The following is a 23,989-nucleotide window of genomic DNA, read 5'->3' on the forward strand; positions in this document are numbered from 1 at the left end:
CTTGCCCTTTTAATCGTCCAAGATCTCCTAGTGTTCCTTTGTAAATAATTGAACCAACTGCTACCTCCGGATCTTCACTAACGTGTTTTTCAATGAGTTTCCATTCTAACATATTCAGACTGGCATCCTGTGGGGCCGAATTTAAATATAAATAACTGAGTGATTTCGTTTCAAAATCGGCCGCCGGTGCCAAGTGTCCTCTTTGATATCCAGAGTATTGGTAAAATTCGTTAACATCGGAATGTTTAATACCGAAACCTTCATTTTTCCAATCGGTGGAATCAGTTGATTGTGTAATATCTTGTTTCCTGTATTCAGTATAATAAGTAAGAATTTTATTTTTATTATAGCATCCAGTTAAAACGATATTGTCATCTTCGGGTATTTGAAATAACTTTCCTTCATTGTTGCAGCAAGGTTGTTCTGTTATAAGACTTGTCCCTTAAAAAGTTAAATCAATAAAATTAATTACCTTAAAAATATTATTTTACCTTGCACTTGAACATGTGGACCTAAAATTAAAAAAAAGACTGTAATTTTTTAGCTTAATTTAAATTACAGGAATATTAAATTAGAATCTTACCAATAGTAGTAAAAAGAAATACAATCAAGCTAAGCAAGAGGAGCATCATACATCTACTTATAATGTTCTACACGTATCTAGCTGAATTTGCTATTTATACTCCAATAAATCCTCAAATTGTTTGAATACCTACACATTGAACAATTATTCACATTCAAAACTGATATAAATAATTCACGAGTTTTTACTAATCTATCAAGTGTTTTAAACTAATCTCAAAAATGCAATTAAAAAATACCTACAATAGTAAAACAATACACCTAATGACAAAAAAATGAGAAATGTGGCCATGGAGTTTTGTCATCTTACTTACTTTTTAGATGTCTTTTTAACTTTTATACATACAACTTTTTATACAAACAATATACAAAACCGAAACAGGGTGGCCAAGTTTCCGGGTCCGAAAAAAATATTTAAAAATATAAATCCTCGAGTGCCATTGAATTATTGAGGTAGTTTCATTGCCAATGTCAATCTAATGGTCCAAATCAGCTCTGGCAAAAGTGGTAAAAAATGTGCTTATTGGAGTAACAACAATCGTGGAGTAACTTTATGCCAAGTCGATTCTTCAAAAGTAAAGCTATAAAAAATCATTAATTGTTATTGTGAAACTGAATTTAACGTCTGATGACTGATGAAATTGTGTTGACTAATGAAAAGCTCCTAAACTAAGACAAACAGAAAAATTCGGTCTTCGCCATTGTTGCTCGCGCTTTTATTGCTTCGAATTCGCTCCCAGAAATCCAGAATTCGTTAGTCGGTTTTTTTTTGGAAAACAAACTATGAAAATGATGAATTTTTTTAATTTTTGTTTTTTTTGGCCGCCACTCGTAAACTATTTGCCTTGCAGATCTGAGATTTGGCCAGTTGACAAATTTCGAGCTGCTTTTTCGATTGATGTATTCATAAATTGTATTAAACGTCGTTTTCCCCCGAAAAAGCGCTTTGAATATCGCCCCAAAAAGACTTCCAGCAGGAAACCTGTTCCGATCAATATCTATTTTTCTATTGTACTCAATATTTTGTGTATTTGTGAGGCAAATTTGTGTCATTAGGGTCCAGTTAACGCTGAACTCCACAAGAATCCAAATTTTACGAATATTTCTCGTACCTCAACAAATAACTGAGTTATGGCCGAGATATGCGGTTTTTAGTTGGCCGTCTAAGCTGATCGCAGCACTCGCGCTTAAATTCAAATTCTCGGTTTGCACTTCTAACCCAACTTATTGTAAGTCACTGCTGTCAATAATTCTAACCTCGGAAAAGCCGCAAACTTTGTAGTGTTAGTTTTAGTTTAGCCCTTGATCATGACAGCAAAAAGCCCACTCGTTTTTACAATTCTTGCCGAATGTGGATCTTCCAAAGCGCGTACAAGCCGTATGCTTTTGCCACATGGCCCTGTTGACATGCCTGTCTTCATGCCCGTTGGTACCCAAGTACGAAGATTACACCCCAATAGAAGCATTTTCTTATCATATTTTGTAGGGAACACTTAAAGGAATGTTGCCTGAACAATTAGAAGCTTTAGGATTACAAATTATGCTAGCAAACACTTACCATTTAGGGACCAAACCAGTAAGAAAATTGTGTTTCTTTAGAATGAAGTTTTAATGAAATTAAAACAGGGAACTGAAATTTTGGAAAAAGCAGGAGGTTTACACAAGTTTATGAACTGGAATAAATGTCTCTTAACAGACTCTGGTGGATTCCAGATGGTGTCTTTGTTAAAACTAGCTGAAATAACAGAGGAGGGCGTCCGTTTCCAGTCTTTAAACGACCAGAAAGCTGAGGTGATGTTGACGCCTGAACATTCCATAGAAATCCAGAATGCAATAGGAGCTGATATAGTCATGCAGTTGGATGATGTTATCAAAACCACAAGTCCTGATAAGCAAAGAATAGAGGAATCTGTACACAGGTTTGTCATAATGTCGCATTTCTGTAAATTATTTGTTTTTTTGTAGGACAACACGGTGGCTAGACAGGTGTCTAAAAGCCCACCAGAAGCCAGAAGCCCAAAACATTTTCCCGATAGTTCAAGGAACCCTCTATGAAGACTTGCGCAAAATCAGCGCCCATGATCACATTAAAAGAGATGTTCGCGGATTCGCAATCGGTGGTCTTAGGTGCGTGTCCGGGAAATTACACGTAAATTAATACAATATTACAGTGGTGGCGAAAGCAAAGACGATTTCTGGAAAGTCGTTCATTTATGCACCGACATTTTACCTAAAGATAAGCCCCGATATTTAATGGGTGTTGGGTTTGCTGAAGACTTGGTCGTTTGTTCAGCACTTGGTGTCGACATGTTTGACTGTGTTTTTCCAACGAGGACGGCGGTACGACTTTCATTTCCTTATTTCTTTATGTAACAATTAATTTTAGAGGTTTGGCTGTGCGCTGACGAGAACGGGACAAATGAATTTAAAAAAGGAGAAATTTAAGAAAGACTTCAAACCAATTGATGAAAACTGTCCTTGTAATACTTGCAAGAATTACACGAGAGCGTATTTGAGTGGCATCGTAACGTTGTACCCAGTGGCGTGTCATTTAATTACAGAACATAACATTGTCTTTCAGATGAACCTGATGAAAGATATTAGAGACAGTATTATTAGAAATGAGTTTCCTCAGTTTGTGCGAAAATTTATGCAGGACTTGTATCCTAGTAAGGATTATCCTAGTTGGATTAGGGACTCTTTGGGTGCTGTCAACATCCAGTTACCATAAACCATTTTTTACAAATAAAAAAATTGTTTTATTTACACGTTTTTCTGTTCACATGAAATCATCAGAGTCATTACCGTCGTCATACTTTGACATGGTCTCTGTACTCATCAGTGAGTTGTAGCTCTTCAATTCAGCATCCTCCTTTTTCTTTTTTTCTTCGTCTTTTTCTTTTTCTTTTTGTTCTCTCAATAGTTTCTTTTTATCTTCTCTTTCCATTCTGTCTCTCTTCTCTCTTTCAGCCCGGAAATCTGCAAAACAGAATTAGAAGTGAGAATTTCTTCAGGAGGTTTCACCTGGATGCTCCTCTCTTTTGGTTTTGTTTAGCCTATTAATAATCTCATTGATTCGTTTCGCTACTTTAATCTTTCTCACTTCTTTTTCTTTATGGAAGCCCACTTGTCCTACTTCCATTGCTGGCGTTTTCTTCAAATTAGCCCACATTGTGTAGACAACTTCAATATCATTCATTTTATTTCCTGTAATACTGTTTGCTTTAACCAATTGGGCGGCGTCTTCCAAGACAGAGGAGGGAATGTCATCAAGGGTTTGGCCCTAAAACAACTACATCAGACTAATATTGTTAAAATTGAAGCAATTTTACTTGTCTCAGTCTCAAGTAGACATGAGCTGATGATACTTTATCAACGTGGAACCAAACGTCTTCCGGCCAACCCCATTTAATTAAATCTTCGTCTACAATACAACAGTAAAATGGTTTGTTTACAAAATAGTGATACTGACTTTCGTATTTATCGATTCCCATGAATAGAACAGCGGGTGGTGAAACTATAGTACTTTCGAAATAAAAAACCATGGTGTTATTTCACTTGGTATTGTACAGAAAACTAAAAATTAAGAAACAAGTTGATTACAAGACTTCATAACCTCACTAAGTCACATTCTTCTGAAATGTCACCTGTCAAACTTTGAACTGGGGTGTGTTCATAAAAAAGTGAAACGTCTATTGGAGCGTGTGACGTCAGAGTGATGTGATTAATAACACTCTGAGATTCGCCAAAGTGTTGTTGCGTTTATGAACGGTTTCCGTGGTTATTAAATGTTCGACAAATAGTTACATCACCTACATACAAAACGCAACTGAGTTATGGTCGTTTGAATTTTTGGGTTGTTGCCAGAGGGCCAAATTTTTGAAGGTTCGAAACAATTTGTGCTCGATATCTCGGAAATTATCCCAGATATTGAGATGCGGTTTGCGCCATCGTTTTTCTAGCGATTTTTTACATGAGAAATAGTTCTCTGATTTTTCTACAGTCGAAATTTGCAAAATTTTCGCAAAAATTCTGGACTAAAACTATGCCAAATTAATGATATCGATATCTCGCTTATTTTTTCGAGTAAACTTGAGTTATTGTTCATCAGTGTACGCAGAATTTTCCGCAGATTCCAAATCTGGAATTTAAATTTAGATCCGACAACAAATAACTGAGTTATGGTCGATCAAAGTTTCGGAAAGTTGATTTTCATTTTTCCTCATTTTTTCTAATTTTTAAAGGTAAATATCTCGGAAACTATTTAAGATATTGAGATGCGATTTGTGTCATTTTTTTTCTCGGCTTATTTTACGTTAGAAAATGTTATTAAAAGCCCAAAATTCGATAGTCGATTTTTTGCGAAAAAAAATTCCGACTCAATCGATAAAAATTTTTCATTTTTTTCAATTTTTGTCCATAGCTTGTAAACTATTTGTCCGATCGATCTCAAATTTAGTCAGTAGATAGATTTCGAGCTCCTCTTTCGACTGATGTATAATTCAAAGCTATTAAACGTCGTTTTCATTTCGAAAACATTGATTGAAAATCACCCTAAAATGACTTTTTTAAAACAGTTTTTGGCCAATGACTCGTTTATTTATTACGCAAACTCAACAGATCTGGGCTCATTTTACGCAGAATGTCACGCTGAATCCAAAAACATGAGAATTTTCAATTTTCGTCAACAAGTAACTGAGTTATGGTCGTTTGAATTTTTGGGTTGTTGCCAGTGGGCCAAATTTTTGAAGGTTCGAAACAATTTGTGCTCGATATCTCGAAAATTATTTCAGTTATTGAGATGCGGTTTGTACCATCGTTTTTCTCGCGATTTTTTACATAAGAAACAGTTCTTTAATTTTTCTACAATCGAAATTTGCAAATTTTCACAAAAATTCATGACTAAAACTATGCCAAATTTATGATATCGATATCTCGCTTATTTTTTCGAGTAAACTTGAGTTATTGTACATCAGTGTACGCAGAATTTTCCGCAGATTCCAAATCTGGAATTTAAATTTAGATCCGACAACAAATAACTGAGTTATGGTCGATCAAAGTTTCGGAAAGTTGATTTTCATTTTTCCTCATTTTTTCTAATTTTTAAAGTTAAATATCTCGGAAACTATTTGAGATATTGAGATGCGATTTGCGTCATTCTTTTTCTCGGCTTATTTTACGTTAGAAAATGTTATCAAAAGCCCAAAATTCGATAGTCGATTTTTTGCGAAAAAAAATTCCGTCTCAATCGATAAAAATTTTTCATTTTTTTCAATTTTTGGCCATAGCTTGTAAACTATTTGTCCGATCGATCTCAAATTTAGTAAGTAGATAGATTTCGAGCTCCTCTTTCGACTGATGTATAATTCAAAGCTATTAAACGTCGTTTTCATTTTGAAAACATTGATTGAAAATCACCCTAAAATGACTTTTTTAAAACAGTTTTTGGCCAATGACTCGTTTATTTATTACGCAAACTCAACAAATCTGGGCTCATTTTACGCAGAATGTCACGCTGAATCCAAAAACATGAGAATTTTCAATTTTCGTCAACAAGTAACTGAGTTATGGTCGTTTGAATTTTTGGGTTGTTGCCAGTGGGCCAAATTTTTGAAGGTTCGAAACAATTTGTGCTCGATATCTCGAAAATTATTTCAGTTATTGAGATGCGGTTTGCACCATCGTTTTTCTCGCGATTTTTTACATAAGAAACAGTTCTTTAATTTTTCTACAATCGAAATTTGCAAAATTTCACAAAAATTCATGACTAAAACTATGCCAAATTTATGATATCGATATCTCGCTTATTTTTTCGAGTAAACTTGAGTTATTGTACATCAGTGTACGCAGAATTTTCCGCAGATTCCAAATCTGGAATTTAAATTTAGATCCGACAACAAATAACTGAGTTATGGTCGATCAAAGTTTCGGAAAGTTGATTTTCATTTTTCCTCATTTTTTCTAATTTTTAAAGTTAAATATCTCGGAAACTATTTGAGATATTGAGATGCGATTTGCGTCATTCTTTTTCTCGGCTTATTTTACGTTAGAAAATGTTATCAAAAGCCCAAAATTCGATAGTCGATTTTTTGCGAAAAAAAATTCCGACTCAATCGATAAAAATTTTTCATTTTTTTCAATTTTTGGCCATAGCTTGTAAACTATTTGTCCGATCGATCTCAAATTTAGTAAGTAGATAGATTTCGAGCTCCTCTTTCGACTGATGTATAATTCAAAGCTATTAAACGTCGTTTTCATTTTGAAAACATTGATTGAAAATCACCCTAAAATGACTTTTTTAAAACAGTTTTTGGCCAATGACTCGTTTATTTATTACGCAAACTCAACAAATCTGGGCTCATTTTACGCAGAATGTCACGCTGAATCCAAAAACATGAGAATTTTCAATTTTCGTCAACAAGTAACTGAGTTATGGTCGTTTGAATTTTTGGGTTGTTGCCAGTGGGCCAAATTTTTGAAGGTTCGAAACAATTTGTGCTCGATATCTCGAAAATTATTTCAGTTATTGAGATGCGGTTTGCACCATCGTTTTTCTCGCGATTTTTTACATAAGAAACAGTTCTTTAATTTTTCTACAATCGAAATTTGCAAAATTTCACAAAAATTCATGACTAAAACTATGCCAAATTTATGATATCGATATCTCGCTTATTTTTTCGAGTAAACTTGAGTTATTGTACATCAGTGTACGCAGAATTTTCCGCAGATTCCAAATCTGGAATTTAAATTTAGATCCGACAACAAATAACTGAGTTATGGTCGATCAAAGTTTCGGAAAGTTGATTTTCATTTTTCCTCATTTTTTCTAATTTTTAAAGTTAAATATCTCGGAAACTATTTGAGATATTGAGATGCGATTTGCGTCATTCTTTTTCTCGGCTTATTTTACGTTAGAAAATGTTATCAAAAGCCCAAAATTCGATAGTCGATTTTTTGCGAAAAAAAATTCCGTCTCAATCGATAAAAATTTTTCATTTTTTTCAATTTTTGGCCATAGCTTGTAAACTATTTGTCCGATCGATCTCAAATTTAGTAAGTAGATAGATTTCGAGCTCCTCTTTCGACTGATGTATAATTCAAAGCTATTAAACGTCGTTTTCATTTTGAAAACATTGATTGAAAATCACCCTAAAATGACTTTTTTAAAACAGTTTTTGGCCAATGACTCGTTTATTTATTACGCAAACTCAACAAATCTGGGCTCATTTTACGCAGAATGTCACGCTGAATCCAAAAACATGAGAATTTTCAATTTTCGTCAACAAGTAACTGAGTTATGGTCGTTTGAATTTTTGGGTTGTTGCCAGTGGGCCAAATTTTTGAAGGTTCGAAACAATTTGTGCTCGATATCTCGAAAATTATTTCAGTTATTGAGATGCGGTTTGCACCATCGTTTTTCTCGCGATTTTTTACATAAGAAACAGTTCTTTAATTTTTCTACAATCGAAATTTGCAAATTTTCACAAAAATTCATGACTAAAACTATGCCAAATTTATGATATCGATATCTCGCTTATTTTTTCGAGTAAACTTGAGTTATTGTACATCAGTGTACGCAGAATTTTCCGCAGATTCCAAATCTGAAATTTAAATTTAGATCCGACAACAAATAACTGAGTTATGGTCGATCAAAATTTCGGAAAGTTGATTTTCATTTTTCCTCATTTTTTCTAATTTTTAAAGCTAAATATCTCGGAAACTATTTGAGATATTGAGATGCGATTTGCGTCATTCTTTTTCTCGGCTTATTTTACGTTAGAAAATGTTATTAAAAGCCCAAAATTCGATAGTCGATTTTTTGCGAAAAAAAATTCCGACTCAATCGATAAAAATTTTTCATTTTTTTCAATTTTTGGCCATAGCTTGTAAACTATTTGTCCGATCGATCTCAAATTTAGTAAGTAGATAGATTTCGAGCTCCTCTTTCGACTGATGTATAATTCAAAGCTATTAAACGTCGTTTTCATTTTGAAAACATTGATTGAAAATCACCCTAAAATGACTTTTTTAAAACAGTTTTTGGCCAATGACTCGTTTATTTATTACGCAAACTCAACAAATCTGGGCTCATTTTACGCAGAATGTCACGCTGAATCCAAAAACATGAGAATTTTCAATTTTCGTCAACAAGTAACTGAGTTATGGTCGTTTGAATTTTTGGGTTGTTGCCAGTGGGCCAAATTTTTGAAGGTTCGAAACAATTTGTGCTCGATATCTCGAAAATTATTTCAGTTATTGAGATGCGGTTTGTACCATCGTTTTTCTCGCGATTTTTTACATAAGAAACAGTTCTTTAATTTTTCTACAATCGAAATTTGCAAATTTTCACAAAAATTCATGACTAAAACTATGCCAAATTTATGATATCGATATCTCGCTTATTTTTTCGAGTAAACTTGAGTTATTGTACATCAGTGTACGCAGAATTTTCCGCAGATTCCAAATCTGGAATTTAAATTTAGATCCGACAACAAATAACTGAGTTATGGTCGATCAAAGTTTCGGAAAGTTGATTTTCATTTTTCCTCATTTTTTCTAATTTTTAAAGTTAAATATCTCGGAAACTATTTGAGATATTAAGATGCGATTTGCGCCATTCTTTTTCTCGGCTTATTTTACGTTAGAAAATGTTATCAAAAGCCCAAAATTCGATAGTCGATTTTTCGCGAAAAAAAATCCGACTCAAACGATGAAAATTTTTCATTTTTTTTATTTTTGGCCAGAGCTTGTAAACTATTTGTCCGATCGATCTCAAATTTAGCCAGTAGATAGATTTCGAGCTCCTCTTTCGACTGATGTATAATTTAAAGCTATTAAACGGCGTTCTCATTTTGAAAACATTGATTGAAAATCACCCTAAAATGAGGTTTTGGTGAACAAAAAACAAAACCAATGACCATGATAAAAATGGTGAATGCGCCGAGTTGAGTCACTAAAAGTTCTACATTTATTACCAAATATAGACAACCAAGAATACAACAGTGAATACGAAAACATTTTTTCTTCACACAATCCAACATTTCACAGAATATTGGAAAGAAAGCTACCAATACGCGTTTGTAGTCAAATTTTCTTAATACGATTGAATTTATTACGAATCCCACCTAGACGGTTACTCATGTAGGTAAACTTTCATTTGAGTTACAATGATACAACAATACAGTTACATTTCTCTGTGACCTTTTTTTTTCAAACCCATCCTATAATAAATATGTGTGAATCAGATATAAAAGTCATGACATAAGTATACCCAGCTCTTGTACATGATTAAAGATAATAATAATTCTTACATCACTTGTAACAATTCGTGGCAATCAGATATGATTTTTCCCTTCATTCTATAACATGGTTTCAGATTGTAATTTGCACATGTAGGACAATAGCTACAAATGCCTGTCTTTATAAATACCATGTTTTTCTATGTTACCTCATTTAGTGTTATTATAACACCTGCTGACTGTGACTATGTTTGCCAATTTAGATGATCTGTATCATCCAGCAAGAGGAACGAAGTAGTCGCACTATTTAATCAACGGTACTAAAAGAAACAATGCGATATACATATTTTTGAAAGGAATGCCACAATTAACTTAATGAAGTGGTAATTAAATTAAGATAATGTGGCCCAATACGGATCACCATTACAATTATTATAATTTCCTCCTTGATCTACCTAAACAGTATTTGTTCAAGTGAGACTCAATTAACGTATTCAAGGATCCCGAGAGAGAATCTTCCTTTTAAGCGTTTTAGTTATTGCTCTCATTTTCGCGTGATAGAACAAGGTCACTTAAACGAGTATTGTATGCATTAAAATTCAATTTTTTCTTATGATACAGGATGTCGATGATGACGCGAGACTGTATAAAATCTGCGTCACTCTCATAATTAAAACAATTAGAATTTCTCTCCTCTTTTTTTTAGAATTTGCAGTCAGGGTCAAGAATAAAATCCATTAATAGAAATGCAGAATAAACAATCGTGCGCTGGAATAAAGCAGTGTCTAACGAGGCAATTCGTATTTTTATTAGATTAACACCGGTAGCTGTAATAGCTGAAATTCATGTTGTTTTTCTCTAGTTGATTACATAAATTAATTAATGTACTCGGTGTTAAAAATAATTATATAATTATGGATAAATTATTCGTCACATTCCCTCTAAACTTTCTATTAGCATCACCACCGATCATCACAAGACTTGTAAGTAATGACTGATATTATGTCGTTTAATTAAACCTTGGCACAATTAAATATTTAAGCACCTCTTTAGGCTATTGGTGTAATGAAAAAAGATTATTTCTATTCACATAAAAACATAATCAATTATGTACAATTACATCCTTTGTGTTAGTTTTTATGTAATTCGTCGTGAGAAACCCGGTGATCTTAATACGGAACAGAATCCAACCTGTAATTCCTAAACAACAGGGCGAACGACCTTTTCCTTAAATTACTCTGTAATTTCTGTTACGTAAGTCCAGACTTTATATCAGAACGATTATAATCGAAAGTACTACAATGCCGCATCTGACAGCCACCTATTCAAATTAAGGAAAGTAATTAAACGGTGAGAATCTTTGTTATGAAACGAACGCGAACTTTTTCCAAAAAACACTTTTCCTGTGTTACTCAAGAGAAAAACAAAGAGTTTTCCATGAAGCAACGGCACTGTCGGAGCTTAAGTTTTAAGATAAATAAATTACAGAGCAGACAATGCGTTAACGATTAATTATATGTAAGAATGCGTTTGTGAAGAAATATTTGCGTCATTCTTTACTGGACGATTGCATGAAGATAGCGCACGTGACTGGGGTTTCGTAAAAATGGGAATAATTAAAGACGCATTTTAACACATTTTTATGTCAAACTTCAATCAATTTAAGTGCTCTTACTTAACATAATTAATCATTATTGTTGAAAAACAATCGACTTGACCGCTTCCCTATTAATTACGATTTTGAAACGGATTTTCTCAATAATAAATTATGCGCGTACATCTTGCTTATCACGTGCTGAACCTCTTCATAAATAGCAAAGTTACAAATATCGTCTGAACATTGCAAGTTTCGATTATGTTTCAAAACAAGTTTCCACGTACATTTTTAATAATTGCTTAATAAATATTAATGAGTAATTAACTATGCATTCTTCGTTTATCACCATCACATATTTCCAAAGAGAATCTTTTATGACTTTTAAAATATTTGATAGGTCAGTGTCCACAAGTCTTCGCTCTTCGGGTAAACAGTGAAATTAAGCCACACCTCGGAAGAGGAGAGGTTATTTACAATGACATAAATGCACCTCCACAATTTCCTGTCTATTTAACAAAAAGTATAACACTAATTGGACCGAAATACTATATTTTGAACTAAAAAAAATGTGGGCTAAAATCAATTCTGCCAGATATGCACACAGCGTTGTTGATACTTTCCAATAAGGTAAAGTAAAAGTTGCAATATTTAACGTGCGTACAGTTAAATTTATTTTGTGGGCATAAATTTAGGTGCAGAGCAAATTGATTTTGAGTCACGAGACGAGTATTTCAGTTTTCAATTTAAAAATAATCTCCAATCAATTAAAATAACGTTCCATAAAGTACCAATAGAAATTCCTCCACTAATTCGATTGTCGTGAACACTAATTTTATGGTAATTTCTCCTCTCTGTATTTAATTTCTAAGATAACCGCAATCAAATTATGAAAAATTGATTGAGTGGGAAATTCGCTCCTAGAAGCAAAACTGACGATTTACAGTTTTTCTAGATAAATGACCTACAGCGGGTTATCTTAAAAGGATTTGTCCAGCTTCTAGCGTTGCTTTGGAGAACGGAAGTAAAAAAATAAGTAAGCCGTAAGTCACTATAAAAGAAAACCATTTTTGGATAACTTTGCCTGGACGCTATTGCCGCGCTCGCACCGGTAAATTTAAATTAAGTTTCTTTTTATTCTGGTTATGTTGTTCCCATAAAAATAATTCTGCGTGAATCATTAGAATTGATGAAAGTAAGAAAAACCAAAAGCTTTCCCTAAGCGGATAAAGTAATTGCATTATAACGAGATAGCTATAACACTTTTCTCTTCAAAATCATTTCAGCGATGGGAAAAAAACTGTTGTAAATCATTACAGCAATAACTTAGCTAATTAAAACTAAAATTTCATCCCACATGTTGCATTTTCATAAAAACTGAAGTCACTATAACGTTCACAAAAATCTTTGATTCATGTTTATAGAAAGTATTATTTTTATGGTCCATTGTTAACACTCATTAACATTTTTCAAAAATGCGTTATATCATAGTTAACTCATAGTTCCTCCATGTGATAATAAAACAGTATTTCCAACTTTCATTCCTGAGAGTTATAAATGAGTCTTCTTATTGGATTTGATTTCTATTACTTAAAGGCTGGTGTTAAATAATTAGGATTATAAAAAAACAATGATGTGAGATCCACTTTCGGAGATTTTCTTCAGGCAACAATAAATTATATCAAACTTTGATAACACTGTTTAAAAGATTTATGACGTTACCTTCACCGAGTTAATAATCAAGTCCAAGGCTATGCCGAAGAAATGATCCTCGGGCTCATCATCGATTCAATTTTTGAGAGAGGCAAAAAGAAGTAAACGCATCTTTGAAAAAACTTTACTTTCATTCTGTTCGTTTCACAACACAGAAAGTAATGTAATGCTGTTTTACCACAACACAGTCATAAAATTTTGTTAAAGCACAAATCTAATTTAATTTATTTAATTCTGTATTCTTTCGTGTTTTGGTGTGTAAGTTGTTTAATTAAATTTAAATGTCACTTGTTATAGCATTTCTTGGTTGAAAACGGAATCTGACATTATAAGGAAGAAGGTGATTTTGTTATTACTGTTATTATCGAAATTAAATTATCTTGACCAATAGAACGGTTTGCCGGTAATTTAGTTAATTATTTACACTTAGTGGCTATTTTAGAATTAGTGCTTCATGTGATAATCAAGTCAGAAAATTATGATTCAATCATAAATTTTATTATTTTTTTCTACGCTTTCAATTATTGTAAATGTTAAGAAGATTAGATCTGTTGTAATAAACAATTTAAAAGGAAATAATTGAATAGCTCACATACAAGCTAAAAGCTGTAACTGAAAAGTTAGATGCTGGAACTATCGGATTCTCAGTTTCTCAGGTTTTCAGGTTTTTATCTCGAATTCTCAATTTTCAGGGCTCCGAGTTCGCAAGCGTACGATTTTTTTCGAGGATTTTCAGTGTATTGTCTTCATGTTATGAGTTTTTTAACGAGATCCTGTGATTCTTTTTAGGTTCTTGAGCTCTGGATTTCTCACGTTTGAACTAGATTGTCAAAGATGATCAATATCTCAGTTCTTAATTTTTCAGATTAGATTAAATGAAGTTCTATGATTGTTAGATATTTTTAGATGGATTATGTGATTCTGAGATTATTTTTAAGTTCTCAGACTTCTGATCGTTCAATCTTTCAAGTTCAAGGTTTTCCGGTCGTTGGTTTACATTTATTCTCTACTTTTTTGAATGCCTTATTTTGAATAAAGTAGAATTTTCAAGAAAAAAATTTATTTTATAAAGGTTTGAAATTTTTGACATGGTGCCACGGTTTGGAGGAATTGTATTCGGGAGAAAATAAGTTAACTTGGAAAAGAGGAATATTAACTGCAAAATAAATCAAGACGGATTCTTGGTTTCAAGAACTTTTTTTAGGGTAAAGACGATTTGTCTCTGGAAATTGATTTTATTCGGGGGCTGATTTGCATTTATGAAGCAGGAAAATCCACCTGACGACATGAAAGAGGCGAAAGGGAAACTTAAATCGCTCGTATTTTCTAAAATTTGCCTAATTAGAAACAAAAATCTTTGTTCAAAGAATCTGGTCTAAAATTGGGATAAAATTAGGCATAGTTTCAAATTTACTAAGTGTTTTAATTCTGTTAATCTTAACGCCAAATCAACCAAATTTGGAAAGGCTACCTAACATAGACTTGCTTACTAATTGTATCAAATTTCAAAATTATAGAGCAGAAAATGTTTTTTTGGTTTCACCAAAAAGTGCGGGAATTTGGGTAAGTTAATAATTAAAACTTAGCTATTCATTGTATTAAGTTTTAAAATTATAGAGCAAAATCGACGAATTTTAGATTTTTTTATTTTTTTTATGAACCAAAAACTGCAGATTTTTTTATTAATGTTTTGTTTAAGATGTAATTTGGGAAAATCTATCGTCAAAACAATTAAATTTAGGGAAATTACTAATTCAATTAACTGTAACAAGTTTGAAAATTATAGAACCGAATTCACTATTTATTAAAATTGTATTTGAAGGATAACAACATTTTTGGTTCCAAAAATTCCCTTATTTTACGACTATTAGAACTGAGAAATCCTCCAAATTTAATTAAAAATTAGGTTTTTAATAAATTCCCATTTTCCAGACACACAATAAGAATTTCTAAAAATTTGGCACAGTTATGCATGGCCTAGTAATTTCATTAATTTTCATCGCTATAGCATTAAAACCATCAGAATTACAAGTTTTAATTTGACATTAAACTGAGAGTTCTCTCGTTCTTAAATTGTAGGTTTTTGAATGCGGATCTATTAAATTTTAACTTAATATTTTCCCACATCCCAGATTTTTATTAGAGCTTTCAAAATTTCCAGAAATAACATACCTGTAAAACTCCATGGTTAAAGCAGAATTAAAATATTACTCAATCGCGTATGAAATTGGTGCCTAATTTGTAAAAACTTGAAGCACCTCAAGTAGTTTTTAGTGTATTTTACGTAATTTCCGTCTTACATTTTACTTTGTTTCAAACGAACTCCAACTGCAGTAACATCCTTGTGTAACATTCTAATCTACCTGCCCACTTCTCCTGGCGAAAGATTTTGCTGTGCTGTGAATCCTTTGCAGTCATAAAGTGAGAATTTCTTTGCGGTAATTTTTAAGACCTTACCTATGATTGACTCGGTCATAAATTGTGTAATAGGTAGCTCAACATATAAAATTATAGATTATCACTCACCTTTTACTTTCTACTAAAACGACAATGAGCCAATGTCTTTTTTGCAACATCAAAATCAATCTCAAAATTTAATTAAGTCGTTGAAGATCCTTTAGTTTTATTGTGACGCACAAAGACTTGCTGAGTATGTCGATATGTTTAACGTAATTAAGTTGTTTCTAAACAAAATTAAATAGCAGTCACACGTAAGGTGAACGTCCGGTGATGCAATTTTACAAATTTGTGTATTTTGGGTCATCATCAAAACGTGGACGATTTCCGCGAAGTTTCTTCAAATAATTTCAAACAAGTTAAATTACGCGGTAATAATGATAAAATGATATTTTACAGCGAATAGCTGGAAGCAATTCGCAGAAATAATAATAGAGGAGAAATAAAAGTAAATCTAATAAACGATGAAAGGCTTGACAAATTCGCATTATGTTGTTTTGAAGGAGTACGTAACGAGCTAATTAAATAATCCTTGATTTTCAAATGACAACTTTACCAAGAAAGTGGTACGAATGAATCCTCAATGGTCGTGTCACTTACGAATTTGTTGACTTAGATCTCCTTTCTATTTTCCAAGAAAAAATGTTAAATTTGGCGACCTCCATGATTCGAGCTTACCGAAGCATGAAGTTACAGTAACGCAACTTTTTTCCCACATTCGAGATAACAAAGTAATCGATACGGTCGATTAATTAAATTATTTGCTCGATTTTACACAATCATTGCAAAAGCTGCACACATTTTTAAATGCATTAGTGTAATTAGCGCTTTCGACATCCCTATTATCATCTTCGTAATAAAATCGTGATGCAGCGGAGGGTCAATGCCACACAATTACCGTCAAGGTTCTAGATTTAGGGCACCTTTTATCATCTTTTATGGTCAAATTAGTACCACACCAATGATTACGTTGATTCGGAAGACGATCAGATCGAAATAGAAAGTAGTAAGTATTTGAAGCGATGTTTCTTTGGTCTTATCAAATCACGCAAATTTTTTTACCTTCACTTCAGTCCAAATCTTTATTACTTTCTTTCTAACACTAGAAGGATTTTTACAGAAAACCTGTAGTCCCTGTCCCGGCAGAAGTAAAAATCAACAGAAGGTTAAAGTTGTGTGAACAACTCGCAAAATGACAATGCGATGTAAAATTATATCGTAAAAGGTCTCTTCATGTTCCGAAAACGAAAATTTCTAATTTTCTAATTTGGCATAGTTAACAAGCAAGTCGAGACCAGTAATTGCGATGCTAGAGCCGTAAAAAATAAAATTATAGGTTCTAAGGCAAAATTTTGAAAAATCTTGACTTTAAAATACATATATTTTAATAAAACTAATAACAGTAGTCAACAAATTTTGAACGAAATTTGTACTGGAGCTGTGGTCATTTTAAAAGTAGAATTGATTCTGAATACAAGGCCCGTTTTGCTCCATCAGGTCAAGAATAAGTTTTTTTTTTGAGTACTACTTTTGTTATTTTTAGTTTTGCTTAACAACTTGCAAAATCATGAAACTCCATAATGCATCATTGAAAAGGTAATTAAATAAGCTTTCCAATGAACTATAGAAGTCACCGAGAGAGTTAGTTTTTTCTATGATATACAGAGTGTCCCAAAACGCTCGCACATCTTTTTAATGGGAAATTCTTCATCAAAATCTGAATTGATTGCCGTATCGCACAATGTTTAGTCATTTATAGTATTCAAGTTGTAAGCATTAAAAGTTGACCATTCACAGCTCATCTTCGTGCAATTTAAGTAAAAAATTTCGCAGGTAACGTAGCAACAGAATGCTATCTAGCAATTTACGAACTGTGACTGGCCAACTTAAAGTGCTTGTATATCAAAAACTGGGCTTGAACATTGTGCGATACGACAATCAACTCAGATTTTAATTAAAATTCCTTATTAAAAGGAAGTGTTAGAGTTTTGGGACACCTGTATATTTAAAAAACTGATAAAAATTTTGAAAAACTTTTTGATACTTTTTTGCATGGAAATTCTAAATTGGCATTTCGATTTTTTAATGTAATTCTTCATAATAAAGATTGAGATCTTTGCTTTCTAACCAAGTGTTAAACACGTTTATCTCTTGTCATTTAGAATATACAGTTTGGGGAATTGGCACCCGATGCATGGAATAAAATTTAATAGAAAGTGGGGGACACCGAGCGAGAAAGAGATTCTTGCATTCTTTCGTTCTCACACACATCAAGAAACATGAATTTTTTGGTGAGTCCAAGACCGATTAATGGACAAATAGATGAGCGCAACAAAGAAAACAATAATTGCTATTGGAGCGAGGAAGATAAAAATAATTTATCCCCATCAGCGCGAATACATGCGTCGTGGCATTGTTTTATGATTTTTGGTAAGACGAGGTGTTAAACTGATTGCTCCTTTAGTAATTCTTCGCTGTTAGAGAGATTTGGTCGTTCGAATGCAAAATGCAACAATTTTATTTTTTTATGAGTAATGATATGCATTGTCTTTCTCAATGAATTTGAGTTACAATTTTCGAGAACTTTGTCGCTAAGATGCGTTGAGGGGAGTAATACCACCCACTGACACTACTCCTCTCCCACTTCTTATTAAAATTGTTCCCATTCATCGGGTATCAATTCCCCAAACTGTATATGACAGAATATGAAGTAATTTTTAGAAGAAAAAATTACATTCTGTTAACTTTCAAACATTTTGTAAACATTTTAATTTGGAGGCTCATAAAATTGTTGAAAAAAACGTTGCTGGTCGAATTTATTATCGTATTTTAAACAAATTTTAAATAAATCCCCCAGATGAAGTTTTCACAAAATTAATGATAATATTCATCGATTACTGCCACCAGACTGTCCGGAAAAAAGTTCAAGTCAAAATAAAAAAAAATTAGTCCTATATAAACAAACTGTGTTTAATAGTCACCCATTGTGTTTCCTAGAAAATTCAAAACAATTCTTTTCAATGATTTCCATCCTCTAATTTTGTTAAACGAAGAACTCTTTATGATCAATAAGTTTTCTAAAGTGTATTATTCTGGCCTGCGTTAGCATTAAAGTCATTTAAAAAAAAAACATAAGTTAAAATTTTTTGAAAAACTTCTTAATGATTTTTTTCGAAACCATAAGAGGTAGCAATCCTAGTCAGCTTGTCGAAAAGTCATGATCTGTTTTTTCAATGAAAAATCGATGTAATCATTCTTGAATTATATGGAAACTTGCATAATTTTTTTTTCAAAATTTAACTAGTGTAATATTTCTAAATTTCTTTGCTATAGCCTTAGAACAACCAGAATGCCAGATTTTTTATGAAAAACCTGAGACGCAATGTTTTTTGGATTGTCAGATCACGCGAATTTTTTACCTTCGCTAAAGTCGAATTCTTGGCCACTTTCTTTCTAACACCATCGGGATTTTTATAGAAAACCTGTAGTCCCTGTCCTATCAGATGTAAGATGATGGATTTAATTTATACCTCTCACAATTACTGAGAGAAGGTTAAAGTTTGGTGAAGACTACGCGAAATGACAATAAGACGTAACATTCCCGCAAGGTCTCTTCAGTTTTCCTTATCATCCTTATTCAGTGTCGGATTAGCATAAACAAATAAATATTGCGAGCTTTGATGTCTTTTATTATTAGAATGTAAGCAAATTCGGTCAATGTGAAATCGCATCACTGTTATTTACAAGAACTTCAAAATGACCTTTGTCTTTCAACCACCGGAAACGATCTTGTTCACACTCCATGAGCCCCAAAATTTAAAATTCTAATGTGGGTTTTTACAATGTTACTATTAATTTAGGATCTCCTTACAAGTCCTCCAAGGTCCTAACTCTTCTTGCAAAGGTATGCGATAGTGATAGTGGTCAAATGTCAGTGGTCATCGGATGACGCTACAGTGTACTCGAGGGGGGACCCCGGGGGGTTCCATCGAATGTAGGTTATGAAGTTGTGGGGATGTAGGACGGCTATATACACCGACTCTGCATCTGACAGACAGTTCATTCAAAGTGTTTCTTCACTGCTACTTGCTGGAATATTACTGGTAAGTTTGTGTTTTCTGTCCGCGTATTTCGATAACGGTTAACGGTTAGATTAAATGGGATTTTCGCGAGATTCGGTTCGGAACCAAAAAAAATTTTTTTGATGTGCAGTACGAAGTACGAAGTTGGTCAAAATTTTTGACACAGTGACAATAATTTCCACCGGAAAATCAGTTCGCTTTCGTAACAATCTTTTTGTGTTTTCCATTTTAAGTATTTCATGCTGGTACCTCCACTGCAATTGCGTAAACTTCGCCGCCAATTCTTGCAGTTCGTTGTTTCCGCGGTACTGCAACTGTCGTCACAATGACGAATTAACACAGATTTCTTAAGAGTTCTCATCTTGGCCATCTTACTTTTCACATTGTTCAGATTTTACGTAATCGGTGCAGTAACCGGTAGATTGTTAAACGGGATTGAAACGAGAACATGGTTCTTCCTGGTGACTGTTCACAATAACTATAAATGTTCATTATGGGCTAGTTGCATCAGAGAAGAGCACGATGTTATGTTTTGTTCGAAAATATATCTTCATTACGTTAAATGCGCACAATTTGATGTCGAAATGCAGTTAATGATAGGCAGGTAACAATTAGTTGCACAAGTTTGATTTATAAAGAACACCTACAGTTGTTCTTTGCGGTAGTAATCTCAAGATCATTAGGAACACTGAAAAAAGTGTGTCGTTAATCCACTCTTCGTAGCTTCGAGGTTGTCACAAAAACGTGCTAACTTCGGATCAATGGTGTTAATCATTTGACAATTTTCGTGTTAATTACATCACAAATTAATTGAATTCCAGACATAATGGGATGATCTCTTTAATTGGTTTTCACACCAAGAAAGCTAATTTATGTGAAAGCAGCAACCTTGACATTACCCTCAATTTAAAGGGATTGCATAACAAAGTTAAGTTAAATTGAATGTAGGATTCTGTACCTTGTGTTCTACGGCTTGTTTAATTGACATAACACGGGAGAAACTTCTTTGAAGTGTTTTATGACTTGTTAGTTGGGTCTATTTTCTCTCGTTAGCGTAGTGTTGAGTCTTTTTCCGAAGACCAGGAAACCGTCAAGGAAAAGCGTCGTCTTGTTCGTCCTTGCCACCGAAAAGTGAGATGACGCGTTTCAAAATCCACCAAAACACCTCCTCATGACCCAAAACCTCCATGAAGGTCAAGGTGACTGCGCTTTTCCTTTCCAGTTCGCCAAAAGTTCCAAAAATGAGCGTTTTATTGACTACCTACTAAACTTTCCGGTCGTGTCATCGACAAACTTTCAATAATAATGTCACGCTTATGAATGAGTGGAACTCGAAGTGAAATTCTTTGGGTCAATATCAGCTTACCGTGCCTTAAAATTTTTGAACTACTTTTCAACTGGTAAAAGTGATCGAATTAGCAAGTTTTCATCTAGAATAGCTAATGAATAGTGAGTAATACCCAGACGTGGCCATCTCCGGCTAGGTTGGTGACCGTGAAAGCAGCTGCAGGTCAACGGATGACCCAGATCGCCCGGAAACGATCCTTTATCCGGGACAATCGAATACCAGACCTACACTTGACACAGAATAATAAGCACCTGTTGTGTTCTTCGCTGAAATTTGTCGTGGGGTGTGGTGGCGAGGAGCTGACGCGCGCTTGGAAATCGGGACCGCGTGACCAACAGGGCTCATTAAAATTCGGGACAATATGGCCGGTGCTTACGTAAATTACTTGTATTTTAGCCCAAATAAAATTATTTGGATTTTTTATTCAAAATTTCGGGACCTTTTTGAATTGGATTCCGAGAAAAGTAAATTTTTTTTTCAAAACTTAAAGTAATTAGCATAGTTTACTCGGACAATAAACAGTGTTAAGTATGTGGTAAAGTCCTTAATTTGCCTGAACAAACATGAAGCAAGTAGAAGAATGTTGACATTTAGAGTAGAGAGCATCCCACATTTTTGGTCAAAAAATTGGTACGAACCACTTTAATATTAATGAGTGTAAATAAACAGAGCCACTGATAAAAACTTTCAATTTCCAATACGCCTATGAAATATTAATTACCCAAAATGATGGGCTATCGACCACTTATCTAAAACCTGCAGCGAGTTTAGCATAAATTTCGGTGAAAAACAGTCAGTATAAGTGTGTCTTGTGCGATCCCCTGACCTGCTTTCCTTCTTTATCAAATTTTAGACTAAAAAGTTCCATTCGATTACCTTTGGCTGAAAAAGAACGATGTCAGACAAAAACATACGAATCTTAGTCAGACAGCACTTTCTCACTCTGCTTGTTGAAAAGTAATAACTATTTTCTTCAGTAGGTTACGGAATTTCCCCGGAAAATCGTTTATCGCCTATGTGAAAAATCACATTATTATAAAAATAACAGGTGTCACGACGTGACTCGAATGGATCAATTTAGTAAGCAACTTTCTACATTGAATGCAAAACAAGCAAGACTAACTTCAGAATTTATAGCTGAAGATAATAGCAACTGAAACAGACTCTCACAGTTTTATTGCGACCGTATTCTCAGATCATTTTAAATGACAACAGGAGACATAAAAAGGCCGCTTAATCTTGTCACAGAATACAGTCTCGCATTTACGTAATTTCCATTAAAACATTGATGGAACCGTTCAAATACCTCGAAAGTCGGCGTAAATACGTAAAACCTTGTAACATTTATTACGGTAATGATCATTTCTGCATTGTTTCAGATCAAAATGTTTCGAGAACTCACGCTCCTTTTGGTGGGAGCCGCGATGGTAATGGCGCAAAGAAGATTAGCCCTTCCAGATCCCCGCAGTTGCGCCAGCAGTAAGTCAAGCATCATTAATTATCACAACCTTCGACCTTCGTAGTTTTTTGAGGGCAGGAGAAATCATGGAATTGTAGCAACAATTATCTGTATTTGTACTTTTACCGTTGAAGCTCCGATACAATGCTTTCATTTCTTTGTAAAAAACGCATTAACTCGAAAGCGATTTAAACTCACTTGTAGTTTATTTAAAATCACACCCAGTGGATAAGTAAAAGTTGATCGTGAAGAGCTCGTTTTTCTTTTTTGTTTTCCTGGGAACCTTTTCACTTTAGAAATACAATTCAGTAACTTTGAACTTTTCAACACGTAATGGAAAGTTCTTGTGAAATAATGCTTTCAGATTCACGCTAAATTCGCATGCATTAGTTGATTTAATTACAGTAGAAACTGAAAGTGCACGTTACGACTTGAAGTTTATTGAATTTGTTTTTTCTTGCTCTTCAGGAGTACGTCATGCGACCTACAGAGACGCCCGTGGTGTCACACATTCTTACTTCTTCAGTTGGGAACACGCCCCTACTAGAAACCTCGAAGTCGACTGGTTAGACGCCAGAAACATCTGCCGAAGACACTGTATGGACGCCGTTTCCCTTGAAACCCCCCAAGAAAACGAATTTATCAAGCAGAGATTAGTCAGAGGCAACGTTCGTTACATTTGGACTTCTGGAAGAAAATGTAACTTCGCAGGATGTGACAGACCCGATTTGCAACCACCAAACATCAACGGTTGGTTCTGGTCTGGTTCTGGTGCTAAAATTGGACCAACAACCCAAAGAAACTCTGGAGACTGGAGTCACACCGGTGGTTACGGACAAGCTCAACCTGACAACAGAGAAGCTGCACAGGTATTTTAATTAGTTGCTAAACTTGTTCTTCGGTTATTGACTTGGAGGGTTGATTGGTTTTTGTTTCAGGGTAACGACGAGTCTTGCTTGTCCATCTTGAATAACTTCTATAATGATGGCGTTAAATGGCACGATGTAGCCTGTCATCACGTCAAACCTTTCGTTTGCGAAGACAGTGAAGAATTATTGAACTTTGTTGCTTCCAGAAACCCCGGAATTCGTCTTTAAATTATTTTTTTAACTTTTGTACCTTATTACCAGTGGGCTGAAGAAAACAAGAGTGTTGGCAGAGAGAGAAAACGGTTTTGTTTTCTTCAGGTACTATTTCCCTTTCCGCATGTGAATATCTGCTTCGTGTCCTTAGTTTCTAGTAATGTATCTATTTTAAAAATTAAATTATATTTTAATATTAAAGATTTGTATTAAACCCTTCTGAATTATTTCTTTCAATCTTTTCAACGGCTTATCAATGGCCGCCCATGTTTTAATGGGGTTCACAAAATTCCGAAGCCGGCTCTGTTGTCTGCCTAAAAAATTATAATTCTTTGAATTGAAAATGAAATTGAAATAAAATTACGTATCGTAAATGGGCAAGCGAGTTAATAATGTAATTTAGAAATAATAAATCGAGTTTCAATTAATTCAA

The 23,989-nt window shown here is 33.8% G+C and overlaps 3 protein-coding genes across 3 annotated transcripts; 2 read left to right on the forward strand and 1 right to left on the reverse strand.

Moving 5' to 3' along the window:
- The first annotated feature begins 1,890 nt into the window (after positions 1-1,890).
- Tgt (tRNA-guanine transglycosylase) lies at positions 1,891-3,346 on the forward strand. The gene is made up of 6 exons (XM_088037112.1): positions 1,891-2,019; positions 2,069-2,158; positions 2,209-2,501; positions 2,548-2,709; positions 2,754-2,922; positions 2,969-3,346. Exons 1-6 carry the CDS (start codon positions 1,891-1,893, stop codon positions 3,311-3,313), a joined length of 1,188 nt encoding a protein of 395 aa, XP_087893238.1. The 3' UTR covers positions 3,314-3,346.
- On the reverse strand, positions 3,293-4,351 carry LOC148175002 (coiled-coil domain-containing protein 25). Its single transcript, XM_088037113.1, has 4 exons — positions 4,055-4,351; positions 3,915-4,006; positions 3,607-3,865; positions 3,293-3,561 (listed from the first exon to the last, which is right to left on the reverse strand). Exons 1-4 carry the CDS (start codon positions 4,125-4,127, stop codon positions 3,362-3,364), a joined length of 624 nt encoding a protein of 207 aa, XP_087893239.1. The 5' UTR covers positions 4,128-4,351; the 3' UTR covers positions 3,293-3,361.
- Positions 4,352-19,555: 15,204 nt separating this feature from the next.
- On the forward strand, positions 19,556-23,770 carry LOC148175003 (uncharacterized). The gene is made up of 4 exons (XM_088037135.1): positions 19,556-19,688; positions 22,395-22,494; positions 22,943-23,343; positions 23,413-23,770. Exons 1-4 carry the CDS (start codon positions 19,587-19,589, stop codon positions 23,569-23,571), a joined length of 762 nt encoding a protein of 253 aa, XP_087893261.1. The 5' UTR covers positions 19,556-19,586; the 3' UTR covers positions 23,572-23,770.
- Positions 23,771-23,989: the final 219 nt, after the last annotated feature.

This window comes from Gnatocerus cornutus, chromosome 5 (assembly GCF_029298725.1).
Source record: "Gnatocerus cornutus isolate USDA-ARS CGAHR chromosome 5, icGnaCorn1.1, whole genome shotgun sequence".
NCBI classification, from domain to species: Eukaryota; Metazoa; Arthropoda; class Insecta; order Coleoptera; family Tenebrionidae; genus Gnatocerus; species Gnatocerus cornutus.